We start from the raw sequence: 17,439 nt of genomic DNA on the forward strand, positions 1-17,439 counted from the left end.
TTCTCTCCACCCTGTGCCCCCGCAGTTTTTTCTGTAACCCCCATGCTGATCACTGGGGCAGCCCTGGGGCTCCTCATTAGCTACACCAAGGACTCACCAGAGGAGGTCTGATGTAAGAATGAAGACCAAACTGTAAGCCTTTTCCTCAAACAAAAACCAGTGACACGCAAATACAAACAGGAGTCTTTACATTAAGCCCCAGTTTCACTTTCAGGGCCCTGAGCCGCTGTCTAACATGCACGTCCGTATACTTGATTCAACCCTCCATCTCCTGCTCTGATGTCTTTAGCATCAGTTAAACGTAGCTTCACTTTGTTATACAACACGTGAGATGATAATAACCCACCTGCCGATCCTTGATTTGAGTACAGCTTAATACTCCAGTATTTAACCATTACTTGTGTGTGTTTGTTATAATCTGACATATGAACAGTGCAAAATTTACTGCATTGTGTCAAAAGTAGCAATCGTTAGCAGACCGGCTCATTTCTCGCCGATTCTGCTCTCGTGGCAAATGAACTTTTCTCTGACGAACAGTATCTTTCCTAATCCTTGTCCTTTTTCTGGCAAAAACTCCCGTATGTTTAAATAGTTCTCAGCGTTAAACTCGTCCCTGCTTGACCGCTCTTTACTTAAAATGCATGACTGTTTTAGCTAATTTTCAGCTGTTTTTTTTTTAAAGTTGGCAAATATCCAATACTAAAACAGCTGTAATTACTATTACAGTGCCTTAAAAAACTATGGTTATATGTACCTTCAAACAGGGAAACAGCAGTCTGATTTCCCTGTTTGAAGGTAGAGTTATCAGCTAAATAGGATAACTACACCTTTAGTAGCCTCAAGATATAATCAAATAGACAAACTAATGGAGGTGTTTTTCAAACTGAGGCAGATTTTGAGTCTTTCCGTAATTAATTACATTATATTGACAGTAAATGCAGCGGAGGCCAAAGACCAGTGAATAAATCATGTCTAACACACTTACTGAATCCAACTCATCGTGGGTGTGTCTGCAGCGACTTCTACGCTGGCCAGCGTGTAACAACAAACTGAGGGCCAAAAGGGCAAGAACTGTGCATTAAGTGTGAAACTTTGTTCTTGACCATGAAAACTGTTAACCTGTCACGTCAGATGATTTGTCGCACATGCGGGAGGCCCTTCACCCATCTGCCCACACTGTGAGTGATCCCTGTGAAAAAAAGTAACGCGTCACGATGATATTACTGGAATCCTTAAAAAAAAAAAAGAGTCTGAGTTGTATTAGCTTTCAAAATCCAGTATTAATCGGTGCTCAGAGTGAAAAACCACATCTCATCACACGCCACATCTTTCACTGCAGTGTAAGTGGGAACGCATAGCGGCTGGTGTGGGTTTACACAGTGATCTCACTGGTCTCTGTTAACAGATGTGCTCCGGCGCTCCCACAGCTGTGCACTCAAACCAGGAGGACCCGCTGCAGCTGTTCTAACTGTTTCGGTTTACACATTGTGCTCTGATTGGGGCCGAGCTGTGACTGGCTGGACACACTTCGCGGAAGAAACCGGGAGTTTTCGGCATCATGTGACAAACACGCAACAATTTTCCAGATTCACCTGTTCAACTGCTTTTTTTTTTTTTTTTTTGGTTTTTATTGTCTCCTCCTTTAACTCGACATATTCCTGCGAGAAGTTTGGCTGGAATGTCTCGATTGATGATTCACTGGTGCCTTTAATCTATCAGGTTACATGTGCACAGATGGCCAAGCGTGTCCAGTCAAATGGCCTTTTTCTCTCTGGTTGCACTGAGAGTATGTTAAAGCCACATCATTAACCGAGCATGTTATTCATCAAAGAGGAATCCAACTGTCTCTTTCCAAATTCTGTTCAGTCTCGTGGTGCAATGTGTACCTGCCTCCACTCTAATAAGAGAAGGAAGACACAGTAATACCATGCACACTCATCAAAGTAGCGTGATCAGTGAAACTGTTTGAGAGTCGGCAGAACCAGTTTTATGAATTACAGAGAAAAAAAAGCAACACTTCATCACCAGAAGAGTGGAGAAGATTTATGTTTCAGCCCCAAAACACAGGAGGGGTGGTAAGCCATGAGGTGCAACACGAGGAGGAGAATCCCATCTTTCTGGTCGCATCCATTTCTCACCGAGCAGACTTTTTATGAGTCACCCTGTAAAGGTCTGAGTTACACTCTTCACGTCTGCTTTACAATAACACAATCAATTTAAGAAGTGGTAGCCAGCAGAGTTTTGCAGCTGCCAGTGATCATCATCAAACACATGTTCGTATGAGAAGAGGAAAGACACATGCAGAAGTGTGTGGCACACCGCTAGCTTGTGGTTTTAAGACTACTACGTTTTGAGTTCCCCGTTTTAACGCAGGGCTGTTCGTTACCTTTGTGCACTTCCACTCGGCTTGTCTGGCTCATTATCTCAGGGTCACATGAGGATATAGAGCTAAGATCGGGGCTGAGTAAAGGGGGCTTCAACAGCAAGCGCTGCAGTATGTTTCGTCAACTCAGTGAGCTTTGAGGGTTACTGAGTGTGAGGCAAAGCTGACCAGGCTTTTGAACAGTTTTTCTCCCTTTTAATATCCAAAACGTGTTTCAGACTTTACCTTTCAGACTTGAGGACCATATTATCTTCGTGCTGTTTAAGTTTTTTCCTCACAAGCGATGACACTCATATATCTAACACTCAGTTTCACATGGAAATCTTGCATTGACTGTGCAAAATCTGCAGCAAAATCTTAGTCAACCGACTTTTAACTAGAATTGGATGAGATAATGGTCCAGAGTCCACCTATTGATGTTAGTATATCACAAATGTTCAAATCAAGTTCCGAATCATATGAATGAATCTTTACAAAAAAACACGTTTAAAGGAATACCTTACCTATTTAAGCAAGACAATGCCAAACCACATTGTGCACCTATTATATTACCATGCCTCTGCGGTGAGTTCGCACTCTGAACTGGCCTGTCTACGCTCCAGACTTTTCAACCGTGAAAAACCCCTGTAATGTGAAGATTATGAAATTAATAGCATGCCCCGACCTGTTGAGCTGAAAACCGACATCTACCTGTGGGGTAAACGGGTAAACAATTTGCTTTCAAAACCACATCAGTTAATCTCACGGGCTCCTTCTGAGTAGCTTTTACCTTCAGTTGGACAGTCGAGATGTCTTTTGAGTCTCCAAACTGAGAGCGCTCTGACCGCCATCTGCTGCCAGTGAAACACTGACTATTTGTGGTGTAATTTCTCCACACAACTGCCCCTTTAAGCTGAATTTTAAGCCAAATTAAGCAATTATCTTATAGATTTGTTTTAAAAAGGTATTTTTAAGCTTTAGACTTTTGTCAGACAAAACAGGTTACCTGATGTCCTCATTTTTTAGCTTTAAAATGTCCAAGAAGTAACAGCTAAATGATCATTTTTCCCATTATCAGCATTTCTAGACCATAATAAAGTTCAAGTATCTTTCAGTGATCGGATATTCATGAACTTCAGCGACTGAGAAACAGTCTGAGAGGATCTCCATACTAATTACAAAGAACCACTTCCTAACTAACTTGTCTTCTCTGAGCAAAAGTTAAAGAAAATATATTCAGGTCATTTTCAGGTTCATAACTGTTTAAAAAGTAACTAATGAGTCTCATCACTTTTTTGTTTTGTATGTTCGCGGAGTTTTGTGTTATTAGTTTTGAAAAAGTGGAGCAGCTTTCTCATAGAACAGCGTGTCAGAAGGCAAATCCGCGCTCCCCGCTTACATTTACTGGCCCGAAAACAAACTATCAAGCCAGTGTCACATTTCAAGCCTCTATTTGCCTCTCTTTACACCATCAAGTCTGGCAAACATAAGAAGTGACCCTTTTCATTTTCGGTCTTGCAGTTTTTCTCTGAAACCCTTTTGAGGAAAAAAAAAAAAACATTCTGAAAAGAAGCTTTTTCTTTTCTTTTCCTTTTTTTTTTTTTTTTTGCATCCCCATTACCTGCATTCGCACAAAAGCCAAAACAGCAGTCAGATAAAATTCCACAAGCTAAATCTAATCTATCTCATCTTGTTATCAGGGTGCCTCATCCCAGTTCTCCAACATGCTGCTGCAAGATCTCGTTCCTGCCAGCGCAGAACCTTGCTGCGCGCAGCCTCGCCCTGCGTGTGGACTCAGATGTGTCGCGTCCACCTTTTCAGCACATGCCAGTTTACACTTCTTTCGAAAACCACGAGGATTTGGGCTCGCGCCACTGCTTTTTCCTCTACACCTTCAGGTTAGCGGTGGGTGCATCGCTCCATAAGCCATTTGACCTTTTTCAAAACTTCCCCAAACCTCTGTTGAATATTGATGAACCTATTAGTTATTTCAACACTGTCAGTAAATAGAAACCGCTTGTTTTTTGTCTGATCGGCGCTGATTGGTTTGCAATCAGTAACCAGTGAAAAACTTCACAAAATCACTGAAGCTCTCTGTCATTTGTTGGAGCTCAGAGTCATTTTCATCCTCCATCATTGCAACTCTCTCCTCGATCCTCTCTTAGTTTGGCCTTACAGCCACATTTGCATGACAGTTAGTCATTGTTTTCTGCACTTGTTGTCTTTCAGCTGCATCCCGTTTCATATTCAAAGCATCAGAAGGGGGGGGCATTTGAAATCTATTGAAAATAGGGACAAAAACGTCGTAAAAGAAACCCTGGGCTCTGGGAGATAGTTACAGTGACTTCACTGAATGGGTTGTGCTGAAGAGCGCATGTGGAAGGTGGAAGTCAGTTTAGAGGTCCGCATTATCGAAAAGATGTTTCCAGTGAAATGGTTCACTTTCAGACAAAAAAAACAGATAAGACTGGAAAGGTTCAGAAGTTTACAAAGTTCGCTAGTAATAGGTTTCTACACTATCTGGATATGAGTGAAAGTGTGATATAAAAGGATATTTTTGGTTTAAAAAAAAAAAAAGCCCCCACGTGGTTAACTGAACCTGCCCCGTCAGGTGCGCGCGTACCAGAGTGGCGCTTTTCCTTCATATTCAGACCCAAATTCAGACTCACACCCAGAGGCGTCACTTACATGACTTTATCCGGGTTGACCTGTCGATGCAAGGCAAGCGAAAACCCGAACAGAGTCCCCGGCTCCCCGTCTTTCCTGATGACATCGCTGGTGTCAAGGTTGAAGGCGGACACCGCTGCTGGCTCCAGGACGTGAATAAGAAGTAAAAGTGCAGCATGGACAGCGGAGGGTCCCCCCTGCAGCAGCATTACAGCGCCGTTCAGACAAGTCCAGCAGTCCCGAAGTCAAGCGCCGCGGGTCCCGCAGCTCCTCTCCTCTCCGTCACTTGTTAAATGAAGACTGCAGCTGGTTGCTGAGCCAGTGGGATCCCTGCCGCCGCTCCACAGCGCCCCCTCAGCCAGCAGGACGAACTGCTACAAGGTACAGCCAGATATATTCATTAAAAAACGGCTTTGGGGCCAAAGTCTGCATTTGAGGTGGACAGCTGTATTTTCAGTGACATTTAATGAGAAATATTCTTCTAAAATAAAACTGTTAATGTTAAAGTTAATGTAGCTAACGGTTACTTAATGGTGTGCTATTCAAGAAACATGAGCATGGAATAAGTACTTTTCTGTCAGTCAGATGTTGATAAGTAGGCTACTGATTCATATGGGAGTACAGTAAGCTACATAATAAGACAAGAGAACATAATGTGATATCTATATTAAGGGAATTATTGGGTAATGATTCAGTCTTGAATATCAGTGCTTGGATCACACTTTCTCCTTGAGTGGTTCATGACTAACCATGAATCAGCCAGTGAGCAGCACAAAAAGTAATGATTCACCCTTTGGCAATTATTTAAACACAAATGGCTGCTTTTGTGCACCCAGTGTTTGTTAACAATACAGAGTAGTTACAAAGTATTACCTCATTTTGAATTGTTTTTTACTTATTTTTGTGTCTCTGGAAGTAAAGCTGCGCATCAGATTGGGTTCTATTATTTGATTAACTGATATTCCTGAGGAAGTCATTACATTATGGTCTGTTACTTTTGGATTTCCTAGTCTGTTAACTAAATGTAGGGTACAAATCATTTACAAAGAACAATCCTGATGTCCTGAGTTTGGTGTTTGCTTTGTTTGTGCATATCAGTATCTTCTCTGATCATCAGATCTGCTAAACAGAATTTCGATTGTTGGAATCCTTAATCTGTGATCTAAAAGCAGACACAGCTCTTGACTTAATGCCATTCAAGATTATCGATGAATCAAAGAAGTAAATGTGTCTTTTTTATTAATGTATTCGTTATTCTGTTTGTAGTTGTTGTGACTGTAGCCTTTGTGTGTGTTGCTATGGCTATTTGCAATTACTATCTATTGTTCTGCTCGTGAAATCTTCTCTTGAGATGAATTTCCTTTATACTTTATCATTCATTAGTTGACAAGCAGACGGAATATATAAGAATTCCATATTTTTTTGTGTTTAATTTTGTGTTGCAGCAAAAAGAAAAAAAACTGTTCTTGCTCTGTGCTTCTCATGAATAATTCATCACTTATCAATTTGTTCCATTGTTCCTTACTTGTTTCTTCATTTATTAGCATTTTATTCGCCATTAGATTCTTCATAGATACTTCTCGGCTTAGAAGTTACTAATTTTCTAAAGGCTAACTAGCAATGAGTTTTTGTTTTTTTCAGACTAATATCTAATAACAAGGGTACTGTGTAGTTTTAAGCTTTTTCCTGAAAAAAACTTTATGTTTTGATCAAGACAACTCTGTGATTTAACATACACAGCTCCAACTTTTGGCACAAAATACACAGTAGACAAAAAGGAACCTCCAGTAGAAGATAAATACAGGTTGATTTGCTATTTTAGTTGGGTGGATGCTCATAAACTGCAAGTGTTTACGTCAGCTGGACAAATAAACCTCCCAAATTCAGCCAAACCAGGAGACGAGCAGTTGAAGGACAGTAAACGGTTGGACTATCTTGTAAACACTCAAGCAAAGACAACAAAACAACCCTCTGCGATCTAAGGCAATATATTCTGGTATGGGGTTTATCCTTCTATGGAAAAGAGTAAAATATTTATGTGCCATTATTAAGAACACCCGCTGATGCTCGTAAATAAATAATCACTGTAGAGGACATTCTGTGGTTCTAAGGTTATGAAACGCGTCAGTCAACTCAGGGCATCCTATTTTTCATACCAGAGGCAAATTTGGGGGATTTTTGGTGCGAGGTGAAGAAATGTTACGACCCAGATCCTTCAAGTTTCAGAAACTTTCACAAACAGCTGAGAAGACAGAAGTCCCTGTAAAACGGGCATGTTAGAAGTGATCTGCAGATCTGATACGAGCCCTCATGTGTCACCATCCAAAACCTGCCAGGAACATGAAGCAGCTTCATTGTATTGCCTGCTCACTTGTCCCAGTGCATCTGCTGGAGTTGGATGGTTGCGTGAAGTTTGAACCAGACTGGGCCGTGATCACACAGCAGAACGCAACACAATGTGGGCATTGTTGAGGGTAGAAAGACCAGTAAGCGTGTGTCTTTGTGTGTGCGGGCCAGTGTGTGTGTGTTGGCAGGAGGAGGCTGGGGTGTGTGCGGGTGGAGGGGTGCAGCAGGGCGTTTGCCACATTCCTAATTGCAGCAAAAGACTTGGGGTGGCTCTAGTTTAAAATATGTGAGAGGCATCTCTATGTTTGGTAGCAGATGAATCGGATGTCAGCACATCTCATGCCTTTTCACTGATGTAACCCATTTCTCTGCAACACACACCCTCATACTGTCATCATCTTAATGCAGAGAGGATTTTTGATCAATCTGATCAGTCCTTGTTATTCCCATTCTGAAAGCTTTGTTTACTTTTACTACAGTTTTGTAATACATATATTTGATTCCCTTGAGGTGGAGTTTGAAGTCTAATCATCACTTCTGTAGCTAAATATTGGACCAGGCACCGTAAGTATATTTCAAACAGGATCTGGTGAAAGGTAAGATAATAAAAAAGGGAAGAATTTGCAGCTATGCATTCAGATCAGCTGAACCTGTTACAGTTATTTCCATCACTAAAAAAAAGCATTCAATAATTACTGCACAAATATGCGTTAGTTAACAGTAATCTAGATGAACAAACTAAAACTAATTCTAGTTTTAATGTGGGTACATACACACACATTTCATCCCATAAACTTTGAATACGTCATTTCATTGTATTTGTTACAATGACAATAAAGGATATTCGGAAATGCAACATAAGCTATTTGATTGTTTTTGTCTTATACAGTTAGCGATAAGAGGATAACGAATGTAAATAAAAATCTGTCCATTTCTACTGTGACTGTGATCAGAGGTGTGTTGACGTGGAGCAAATGTGGAGCCTGTAGACCCATTTGAGGTTGGTGACTCAACCCCCAACCACATTATCACCACACATTAGTAACTTAAGATGAGTTGTGATAGCATTTAGACTAATTTTAGTGATCTTGCTCAGTTCAACCATTTGCACTCAGTTGTTTTTTTTCTTTTGGGATACTAAGAAACAGAAGAAAAAGTTGTTGACTGAATTCTAGCTTGTTTTGATCCGCGCGTGTGAGTTCTGGGAGCATAAAGCTGCTGTAAAGCTGCCTTCACCTGAGTTCACCTACCCTCAAAGAAACATCCGCGGTTGCCCTGGGTGGTTGTGTAACATGAGCTGTCAGACAAGGTGAAGCTGGATGGCCTCATATTGTCTAAGGTCAGAGGGAAGAGAGAAACCAGAGATTTGGTTCAGGTCCAACAGGTGGACCCCTGCAGGTGACGAAGCCTTTCTTCACAGATTAGTCGGGCTTTTGTCTGAACGAAATCAACACACACTTGACAAGGATCTGTGTGGCCCCCAAAGTAAAATCATAGAAGAAGTTTAATTTATGGGTTAAGAACTTGAGTGATCGTCTATTGGTCCCACAGACATATTACATGGGTTTGGAATAAGTTAGCCACCTTGATTCAGAATGTTATATCAGAAATTTCTGTATTTGTAATCAAAATTGCTGGCTGGTTCACGTAGATTACAAAACACAGCGCAGCAAACAACAAAAGTACAAATCAGTAGATGTAGTCAAATAAGTTTTACTGCCTCCTCAACTCAACTCAACTCAACTTTATTTATAAAGCCCTTTAAAACAGCCGTGGCTGAAACAAAGTGCTCCTGTCAGCATTTAGCCTGTAGAGCTAGACTGCTTTCATCTCAAATTCTGAAGAGAAAAGGTTTCTTTAATCTGTTCGTGTAACCGTAGGCCTGTGGTGCCAAGCGCTGGCTTTCTTCAAATAAAATACAAGAGGCAACTTGTGTAATATCATCTGCAGTGTTTAAGTAGACTCAATCTTAAAACTCAAGCGTTTGAACCACAATCTTTAAGCAGACATGTTGCAGACCAGTCGGTCTACTTTTAACTGTCGAGAGAAAGGTAGTATATCACGCCGATGCTTTTCAACACAACGCAGTGTTTTATAATAGTGTGGGAAAATATGTATTTTGTTTGCTTTCTTTCGCGCAATATCCCAAAGAAGTAAAGACTGTCAATATGTTGTCTATTTTTCCATACAACTTGTCTGTTGAACCTGTTCATCTGTCCCATTTTCAGGGTTCTTCACCTGAATACTGTTTGATGGCTAAACAAAGAAGTAGCATTACAGGTCTTAAAGTCTCTTTATATCATTTCTGAACGCTGGTTTTAACTCAGAGAAGCATATAACCATAAGAATATTGTTACAGGTGGACTCCTGATTTTCCACCTTCATGTTGAAATCCTTTGCTTTCAGGAGCTCTGACATTCAAAACCTGAAAGGACAGAAGGGCTGGCTCCTCAGGTTTCACAGTCCCAAAGTCAACGTAACCATGTGACTGAGGAAACCAAACCCAAAAGTTATCGAGGGATAAGGAGGCATGTCCAAAATGCACAGCTGGCGTTAGCAATTTGCTGGTGCGCCAAGGCTTTAAAGTAAAGCAAATAGATGGAAGGTGTCACTGTAAACAGAGGGTAATGACTACATTCAGCTTCGATCCTGTTGACACCACATAAAGACACAAAATTCTGAAATCTCTAAATGTGCGGCAATCTAGACTACTCACTCAGTTTCAGACAGATATGCTTAGACTGGTGTTCGTGTCAACAGACTTAAACGTGAGGGATGTTTTTCACCTTCATCTTAAGACTGTTGGGCAGGATCTCCAATAACAACGCTCCTGGTGAGACAGAGAGGACATCTGCTTAAGTTTCAAAATTAGGTCTAAACAATGGGGTCTTATACAGGAAACTACACTCACATGTTATCAGAGAGTCACGAAAACGAAAGTTACGTATGTAACTACGGTTCTATGAATCCTGGATGACCGCCAGAGGCGGTGCTTTCAAGCACTGGATGATACATCTTGCGCATGCGCAGGTCGAGTGTTAATACCAACAACGTCACTCGTGACCCCCTGCTGACCCCGGAGAGCTTATATACTTCCGGCAACATCAGCAGGTCAGTCCTTACAGAATCTTCTCGCGAGTATACGAGGATTCTGAGTGACAGAACGCTCTGGCGGTCATCCAGGATTCATAGAACCGTAGTTACATACGTAACTTTCGTTCTATTTCATCCTTACTGACCGCCAGAGGCGGTGCTTTCAAGCACTGGATGACTAATACCAGAAGAGTCACGAGGAATCCGGCCCTTACTCACTTTATTGAGAGGAAGCAGCCGAGTCGGGCAGCAGGACCACAGCCAACGGGTTGGGAGTGGCAACATTCACCCGATAGAACCTGGAGAAGGTACTTGGTGACGCCCATGACGCTGCCTCACAGATGTCTTCCAGGGGAACGCCCCGTAGGGCTGCCCATGAGGTCGAGACAGCTCTGGTGGAGTGGCAGCTCACCCCAGCTGGCTGGGGGCGCCCACTTCCCTCATATGCCTGGGTGATGGCGTCCACCACCCAGTGAGACAGTCGCTGTTTGGAGAGCGCACAGCCTCTTCGAGGGCCACCGTAGCAGAGGAAGAGCTGGTCCGACTGCCTGATACCGGCAGTCGCGGCCACGTAGGCTCTCAGAGCCCGCACAGGGCACAGTAGGTGTAACCTGTCCTCCCCCTCCGGGGGAACAAACTGTGCCAGGTGGATAGGTCTGTTAGATGAAGACAGCACCTTCGGGAGAAAAGCGGGGTTCGGCCATAGGGAAACCCCTGAGCCATCCGAGTTCCACCTCATGCAGGAGTCGCTCACCGACAGAGCATGCAGCTCCCCGACGCGCTTCGCTGACGCGATAGCGAGTAGAAAGGCGGTCTTAGCGGAGACCCACCTCAGCCCTGCCTGAGCAAGGGGTTCAAAGGGAGGCGCGCACAAGGCGCTGAGCACCAGGTGCAGGTCCCATGGCGGGGTGCGCCGCACTCGTGGGGGGCGCAGCCGCCGCGCACCTTTCAGGAAAAGGGACACCAACCTGTGGCTTCCCACCGTGCCGTTATCCACTCGAGCATGCCGGGAGGAAATGGCCGCCACATACACCCTCAGGGTAGCGGGGGACCGGCCGTCATCCAGGAGTGACTGGAGGAACTCCAGAATCCTAGGGACAGGACAGTGCACAGGGTCCTCACCCCTGTCCAAGCACCATGTAGTGAACAGCCGCCACCTCTGTTCATAAAGCGCCCGGGTAGAAGGCGCCCTCGCGTTTAGGATGGTATGGCATACCTCGCCAGAGCACTCAGTCAGCATCGGGTCGGGCCCTGCAGTGGCCAGACCCACAGCTGCAGGCGGGACGGGTCGGGATGCCAGATCTGACCCTGCCACTGAGACAGGAGATCCCTCCTGTCGGGGAGGCGCCATGGGGAACCGCTGCAGAGCCTGTGCAGCAGTGGAAACCACGTCCTCCCTGGCCAAAAGGGGGCTACCAACAGCAGCCTGTGGCCCTGCTGGAGGACCCTCTGTAGCGTAGGGGCTATCAGAGGGATCGGCGGGAAAGCATAGAGGAGAACCTCTGGCCAGTCGTGGGCCAGAGCATCCTGTCCCAGGGGACTGCTCTCCTCTGTCAGGGAGAACCAGAGGGGGCAATGGGTCGACTCTTCTGAGGCAAAGAGGTCCACGTTTGCTCTGCCGAAGGTGGCCCAGATATTGAGCACCACCTCCGGATGGAGCTGCCAATCCCCCGGCGGAGGCTTGCCACGGGAGAGCAAGTCCGCCGTCTGGTTGCGTTCCCCGGGCAAATACATTGCCTTTAGGCTGGCTAAGCGTGGTGCTGCCCACAGCAGGAGGTCCCGGGATGCCTGCAGTAGCAGTGCAGACCTGGTGCCACCTTGGTGGTTTATGTGGGAGACGGCCGAAACATTGTCCGACCGCACGAGTACATGTCGGCCCCTCAAGAAAGGGAGGAAAGCCTGCAACGCTCTGTGTACAGCCCGCAGCTCTAGTGCGTTGATGTGCTGTGAGCGGTCCCGCGCCAGCCACAGCCCCTGAGCCGTCCGGTTCTGCCACACGGCGCCCCACCCCGAGAGGGAGGCGTCCGTCGTGACTGCCTCGCGACGGGATGCAATGGAGCCCATGGGCATGCCCTGGAGGAGAAACGAACGCTTCCTCCACGGGGCCAGAGCAAGAAGGCAACGGTGTGACACCGCAAGCCTCCTGTGCCGGTGTCTCCTGGCGTCCAGGTGAAAGCTGTGCAACCACCTCTGGAGGGGACGCAGCGACAGCAATCCTAAGGGGACCACAGCAGCCGCAGCTGTCAGTTTCCCCAGGACGCGTAAGAACTCCACGTAGTGGAACCGCCTGCCTTCCCGAAACGGGAGGAGGTGGCGGAGGATGTCGCTCACCCGCCGTGGCGACGGGCAGGCCATCATGGTGACCGCATCGAGGGTCACCCCAAGAAAAACTGTGCTCTGTGATGGGACCAGGCCACTCTTTGTAGAATTCACCCTGAGGCCCAAACGGGCCACATGGGAAAGAAGACACGTCGTGTCGAGGGCCACCTGAGACTGGGATGGCGCACAGACGAGCCAGTCGTCCAGATATGGCAAGATCTTCATGCCCCGCGACTGTAGGTGCGAGAGGGCTGCCGTCACACACCTGGTGAACACCCGTGGGGAGAGGGAGAGACCAAACGGGAGCACCCTGAACTGGAAATGACGCCCCTGAAAGGCGAATCGCAGAAACTGCCGATGGTGTGGCGCCACAGGAACGTGAAAGTAGGCATCCTCCAGGTCTATGGAGGTAAACCACTCCCCTCTGGAGACCGTACGCAGAACCTCTGCAGTGGTCAACATATGGAACCTCAAGACCTTCAGGAACCTGTTGAGGTTCCTGAGGTCGAGGATAGGTCGAAATCCGCCATCTTTCTTTGCTACCAGAAAGTAAGTCGAGTAGAACCCCCCGGGGTGCAACAGGGGGTCTACCGGTTCGATGGCACCCTTGCCCAGGAGGACAAACAGCCCCTGGGCGAGGGCTCGGGCTTTCGCCGGGTCGCGGATGACAGTCATCCTGACTCGGCCATGGGTCGGGGGCCGACGTCGGAACTGAAGTTTGTACCCGTGGGTCAAGGTGGAAAGAACCCACGGGTCCCTGGTGGAAGCAGCCCAGTAGCTGAGCTGCTGCTGGGAAAAAAGGCCGACGGTCGGCCCCGTGGCCTCAGCGTCGGGCCCCCCGACCTCTAGGGGCTCCAGGGGCACGACGGGTAGTATGTGAGACCTGAGGTTGCCCAGGGGGCAGTCGCTCAGGCGCCCGAAAGGACTGTGCCTGCCGCTGAGCAGGCTGTGGGCGTGAGTACTGGGGCCGAGGGAGGCCCCTGGCCCGTGAGTGGGTGCCGCGCTGCGAGGCAGCTGGACGGCCCCTAGGGTCGCCAGGCGGCGGCGCGCTTCTGTGAAGCTCAGACAGCTGCTGTCGGGTCTTCCCAGCCTGGACCGTGCGCTCGAGGGCTTCCAGAGCCGCGGAGCCAAACAGCTCCCCCGGTTCCACCGGAACACTGCGGAGGGCTCTCCTGCAGGTCTCCGAGAGAGGGGACTGCGCCAACCAAACCTGGCGGCGAGCCTGAACGAGAGTTGCCATTACCCGTCCCAACTCTCTAGACATCAATGCAAAGGCCTGTAGAGAGGCGTCAGTAACACTGTGGACAGAAGTGTCCAGTTCGGTCTCCTGCAGGGATGATGACAGGGCGAGCAGCAGGTGGGACATGGAATTACCCATGCGAGCCATGCGTGCTGCCGCCTCATAGGCCTTAGACAGCAAGTCATCCGTTACCCGGCACTGGGGGCGAGGACACCTCGCCTCCCGTCTCAGAGCCTCATCGGGTGACACGATCAGGGCGGCTATAGTGGGCTCAACCGCTGGCATGCGGTCCAGGCCGAACTTGGATGCGTCCTGCATGGCTGCCAGGGTCCGAGCATCGGCTGTCGGACGGGCAGGGGCCCTAGGGTCCCTCCAGAACGTCTGTAATTCCCTCAGATACTCCTCTGATGGAGGTACAGTTAGTTCAGCGGGGGTTGAGGAGCGCCTGAAAAAGGCACTGGCCGAAGCTGGCTGAGCCTGCGGCACGTCCAGCTGCAGCCTGGCTAGAGCCGTACGAATGGCGGCTCCCACAGAGCCTTCCTCACTGCCACCCGCCGGGCTACGGGCTGAAGAAAGGGAGCCCGCTGCAGAGGGACGGGAGGCTTCGTCTCCCAGGAGCACGTCCGAAGCGTAGTCCTGAAACATAGTAGCTGAAGCTGCTATGGAAAACGCATCCTCCTCCGGACCGAAGGAGGCCGTTGGAGGAACAAGGGCACCCGGCTGGGTTGCTCCAGCCCCAGGCTGGAGAGCCAGGAGGAGGGACTTCATGCTGTCAAGCTCTGCTGTCAGCTGATCCACTCTAGAGGTAAGCCCGGACCCCTTGGCCCTCTTCCCGGAGGTGGGGCCTGCAGTCTCAGCAGGCCGACGCCGTGGTCGGCTAGACCGAGACGGGGCCAGCCGCTGGTCAGGGGTCAACTGGGGAGACAAGGGAGGGCCCAACAGGCGCTCTACCTCGGCCAGCCTTGCAGCCCTGACAGCGTGAGGCAGGATGCCACAATTCATGCAGGACTCGTCTGAGAGACCCTGCCTCAGATGTCCGAGGCCGAGGCACGAAGGACACAGATCATGGCCATCCTCAAGTTGTAGAGGAGTCATACAGGCCGAGCAGGAGTGGTTGTGATCCATGTCGGGACCACCTCTGGTTCCAATATATATATATATATATATATATATATATATATATATATATATACACACAGTATATTTGCCGATAGTACGTATGTACTAATTCTTATTTATATATTTCGTCTTTCTTTTTTTTTTTTTTTTTTAGAAGAAAATTCTTTACTTATAGCTGAATGCTGGGAGCGGGAGCCGCAAACGGTGCCTTCACCGACAATCAACTATAGGCCACCTGTTCTGGGAGCGGGGGGCGCACACGCCGCCATACACCAGGAGAGGGGCTATTGCTGTATTTATACACCGTCTATAGGTGGATGTCGGGAGCGGGAGCCGCAAACGGTGCCTTCGCCGACAACCACTATAGGCCACCTGTTCTGGGAGCGGGGGGCGCACACGCCGCCGTGCACCAGGAGAGGGGCTAGTGCAAGTTCTATTAGTTATAGCTGGATGCCGGGAGCGGGAGCCGCAAACGGTGCCTTCACCGACAACCACTATAGGCCACCTGTTCTGGGAGCGGGGGGCGCACACGCCGCCGTGCACCAGGAGAGGGGCAGAACAATAGCAGCAACAAAATCAAAGAACCGGCACAACCGAGTTGGCCGTTTAGCTTAAGTAGGTTACAGATGCCGGGAGAGGGCTAGCAATGTAGCTTCACCGACAATGCAACTGTAAACAGACTGTTACTCACGTGCAGCGCACAGCACCGGGAGAAGGAGCGAGCATGCTACCTAGACCGGCGCTTGTAACAGCTGGCAGTAAACTTCATCAGCCGAGGGAAAAAAAGGTTACATACCTCTCGGCAGTTCGCCGCGGTCTCTGAAGGGCGAGCAGCTCGCAGCCTCGACGGGACGTCGCGAGACCACCAGCAGCGAACGATGAAGTAGAATTGGTTTCAGAAATCGTCTCATATGCAGACGCAGTACTTACCTTGCGCAGCGAGAAGATGAAAAAGGACTGACCTGCTGATGTTGCCGGAAGTATATAAGCTCTCCGGGGTCAGCAGGGGGTCACGAGTGACGTTGTTGGTATTAACACTCGACCTGCGCATGCGCAAGATGTATCATCCAGTGCTTGAAAGCACCGCCTCTGGCGGTCAGTAAGGATGAAATAGAACTCTGAAGCCACAGCTGGCACAGGGAATTTGCCAACTGGTGTGACGAAAAATTAAGTCATATTGAGGACCACAGTGAATGGCCTCACTTTATATTAGAACAGCTTTCCAAAGATAAATGTGTTGCCAGCCGCACTTGGTAGCAACATTTATGCAGCCTAAAGAAGAGGGTAAAATTGATCATATTCATCAAACATCTGTTGCTCAAGATCTGCAGCAATGGGAATGGCTTTTGAGGGAGAAGGAGAAAAGGAGCACAGGTTGGACCATCATGGTAAAACTCAAATGTATGTATTTCAAGGCAGTTTTATTTGTGTAGCATCTTTACCAAAAATCAAGCAATACACAGTGCTGAAAATGCATTAAGATGTCCAAAAAAAAAAAAACACACACATGGAAATCACAAAATCTGTGAACTGGCTTTTAAGAGTATGAAATAAGAAAAGAAATCAACTGAAATAAGACAAACAGAAAAGGAAGGAGCCCCAAAGTTCATGTATATTAAACAAATAGAAAAGTCTGATGTTGTTTAGGTGCTGGCCTTGAATTTTCTGGGAGTTTGTTTCAGAAATGTGTTGAAATCCAAACAAACAACTCTGTCCTTGAGACAAACGCGTAAACTGGCAAGATGGTCTGAGTTGTGACTCCACACACTGATAGGGAGGGAAGGTCCCTGGCTGTTTTGCGGTAGAGGTGCCTGGATGCTGAGTGATAACAGAAGTTGTGTCTGCACCAGTGGCCGTGTAAAGCTCGCTGTTAAACCACACTGTGTGAAAGTTGGAGCAGCTGATCCTGGTCCTGTTGTGACAGAGCTGCGGTCCTTTGTGAGGAGACCATCCGCAGTAAATCTGCTCCTCTCCCCGCGCACAAAGGGCCGCTTCCATTTATGGTTCCTGGGTGGGGGGTGTGCCACCGAATCAACAATGAAGGGAGCGGGACCTCGTAGACCTCTCTGAATTCTTTCTCTGACCAGGCCGTGCAGACGACACAGGGAATTCTGGGGATTCCTTTGTTAGTCCAGCAAAATGAAAAATCATTTCCGCTTTAGTGCGAATTCCTGCCCTCCAGGATGTATCATCATTATGTCAATCATATTACACAACAGGCACTGTTTTTCGAAAACCCACGTGATTTAAGGCGGTTCGGAGAGAAACTAAGAGTCGTGTAGAACTGTTTTCA

General features: G+C 47.6%; 2 protein-coding genes across 5 annotated transcripts in view; both read right to left on the reverse strand.

The window, feature by feature from the left end:
• itga6a (integrin, alpha 6a) overlaps window positions 1-16,095 on the reverse strand; it is a 30,848-nt gene extending 14,753 nt beyond the window's left edge. Inside the window, exons 1-3 of one of the 4 annotated variants that reach the window (XM_075479667.1) lie at window positions 15,943-15,992; window positions 8,626-10,205; window positions 5,051-5,403 (exon numbers count right to left, since the gene is read on the reverse strand). In XM_075479667.1, the coding sequence (XP_075335782.1) occupies window positions 5,051-5,238 (188 nt within the window). In that variant the 5' untranslated portion in view covers window positions 5,239-5,403; window positions 8,626-10,205; window positions 15,943-15,992. Of the gene's footprint in view, window positions 1-5,050; window positions 5,404-8,625; window positions 10,502-15,942 lie in introns of those variants that run through there. The other 3 variants (XM_075479668.1, XM_075479669.1, XM_075479670.1) reach the window with 3 other exon arrangements.
• Window positions 11,619-14,795, reverse strand: LOC142395970 (uncharacterized). Its single transcript, XM_075478518.1, has 2 exons — window positions 14,220-14,795; window positions 11,619-14,023 (listed from the first exon to the last, which is right to left on the reverse strand). The coding sequence occupies exons 1-2, from the start codon at window positions 14,793-14,795 to the stop codon at window positions 11,702-11,704; spliced, it is 2,898 nt and encodes a 965-aa protein (XP_075334633.1). The 3' UTR covers window positions 11,619-11,701.
• Window positions 16,096-17,439: the final 1,344 nt, after the last annotated feature.

This window comes from Odontesthes bonariensis, chromosome 12 (assembly GCF_027942865.1).
Source record: "Odontesthes bonariensis isolate fOdoBon6 chromosome 12, fOdoBon6.hap1, whole genome shotgun sequence".
NCBI classification, from domain to species: domain Eukaryota; kingdom Metazoa; phylum Chordata; class Actinopteri; order Atheriniformes; family Atherinopsidae; genus Odontesthes; species Odontesthes bonariensis.

Bases quoted from the DNA above. Each gene is read 5' to 3' on its own strand.
- LOC142395970 (XM_075478518.1), bottom strand. From the start codon at position 14,795: ATGAAGTCCCTCCTCCTGGCTCTCCAGCCTGGGGCTGGAGCAACCCAG. The intron at 14,024-14,219 runs GTAACGGATGAC...GACGGGTAATGG, and splicing joins GTCCTCGCCCCCAGTGCCGG to CAACTCTCGTTCAGGCTCGC.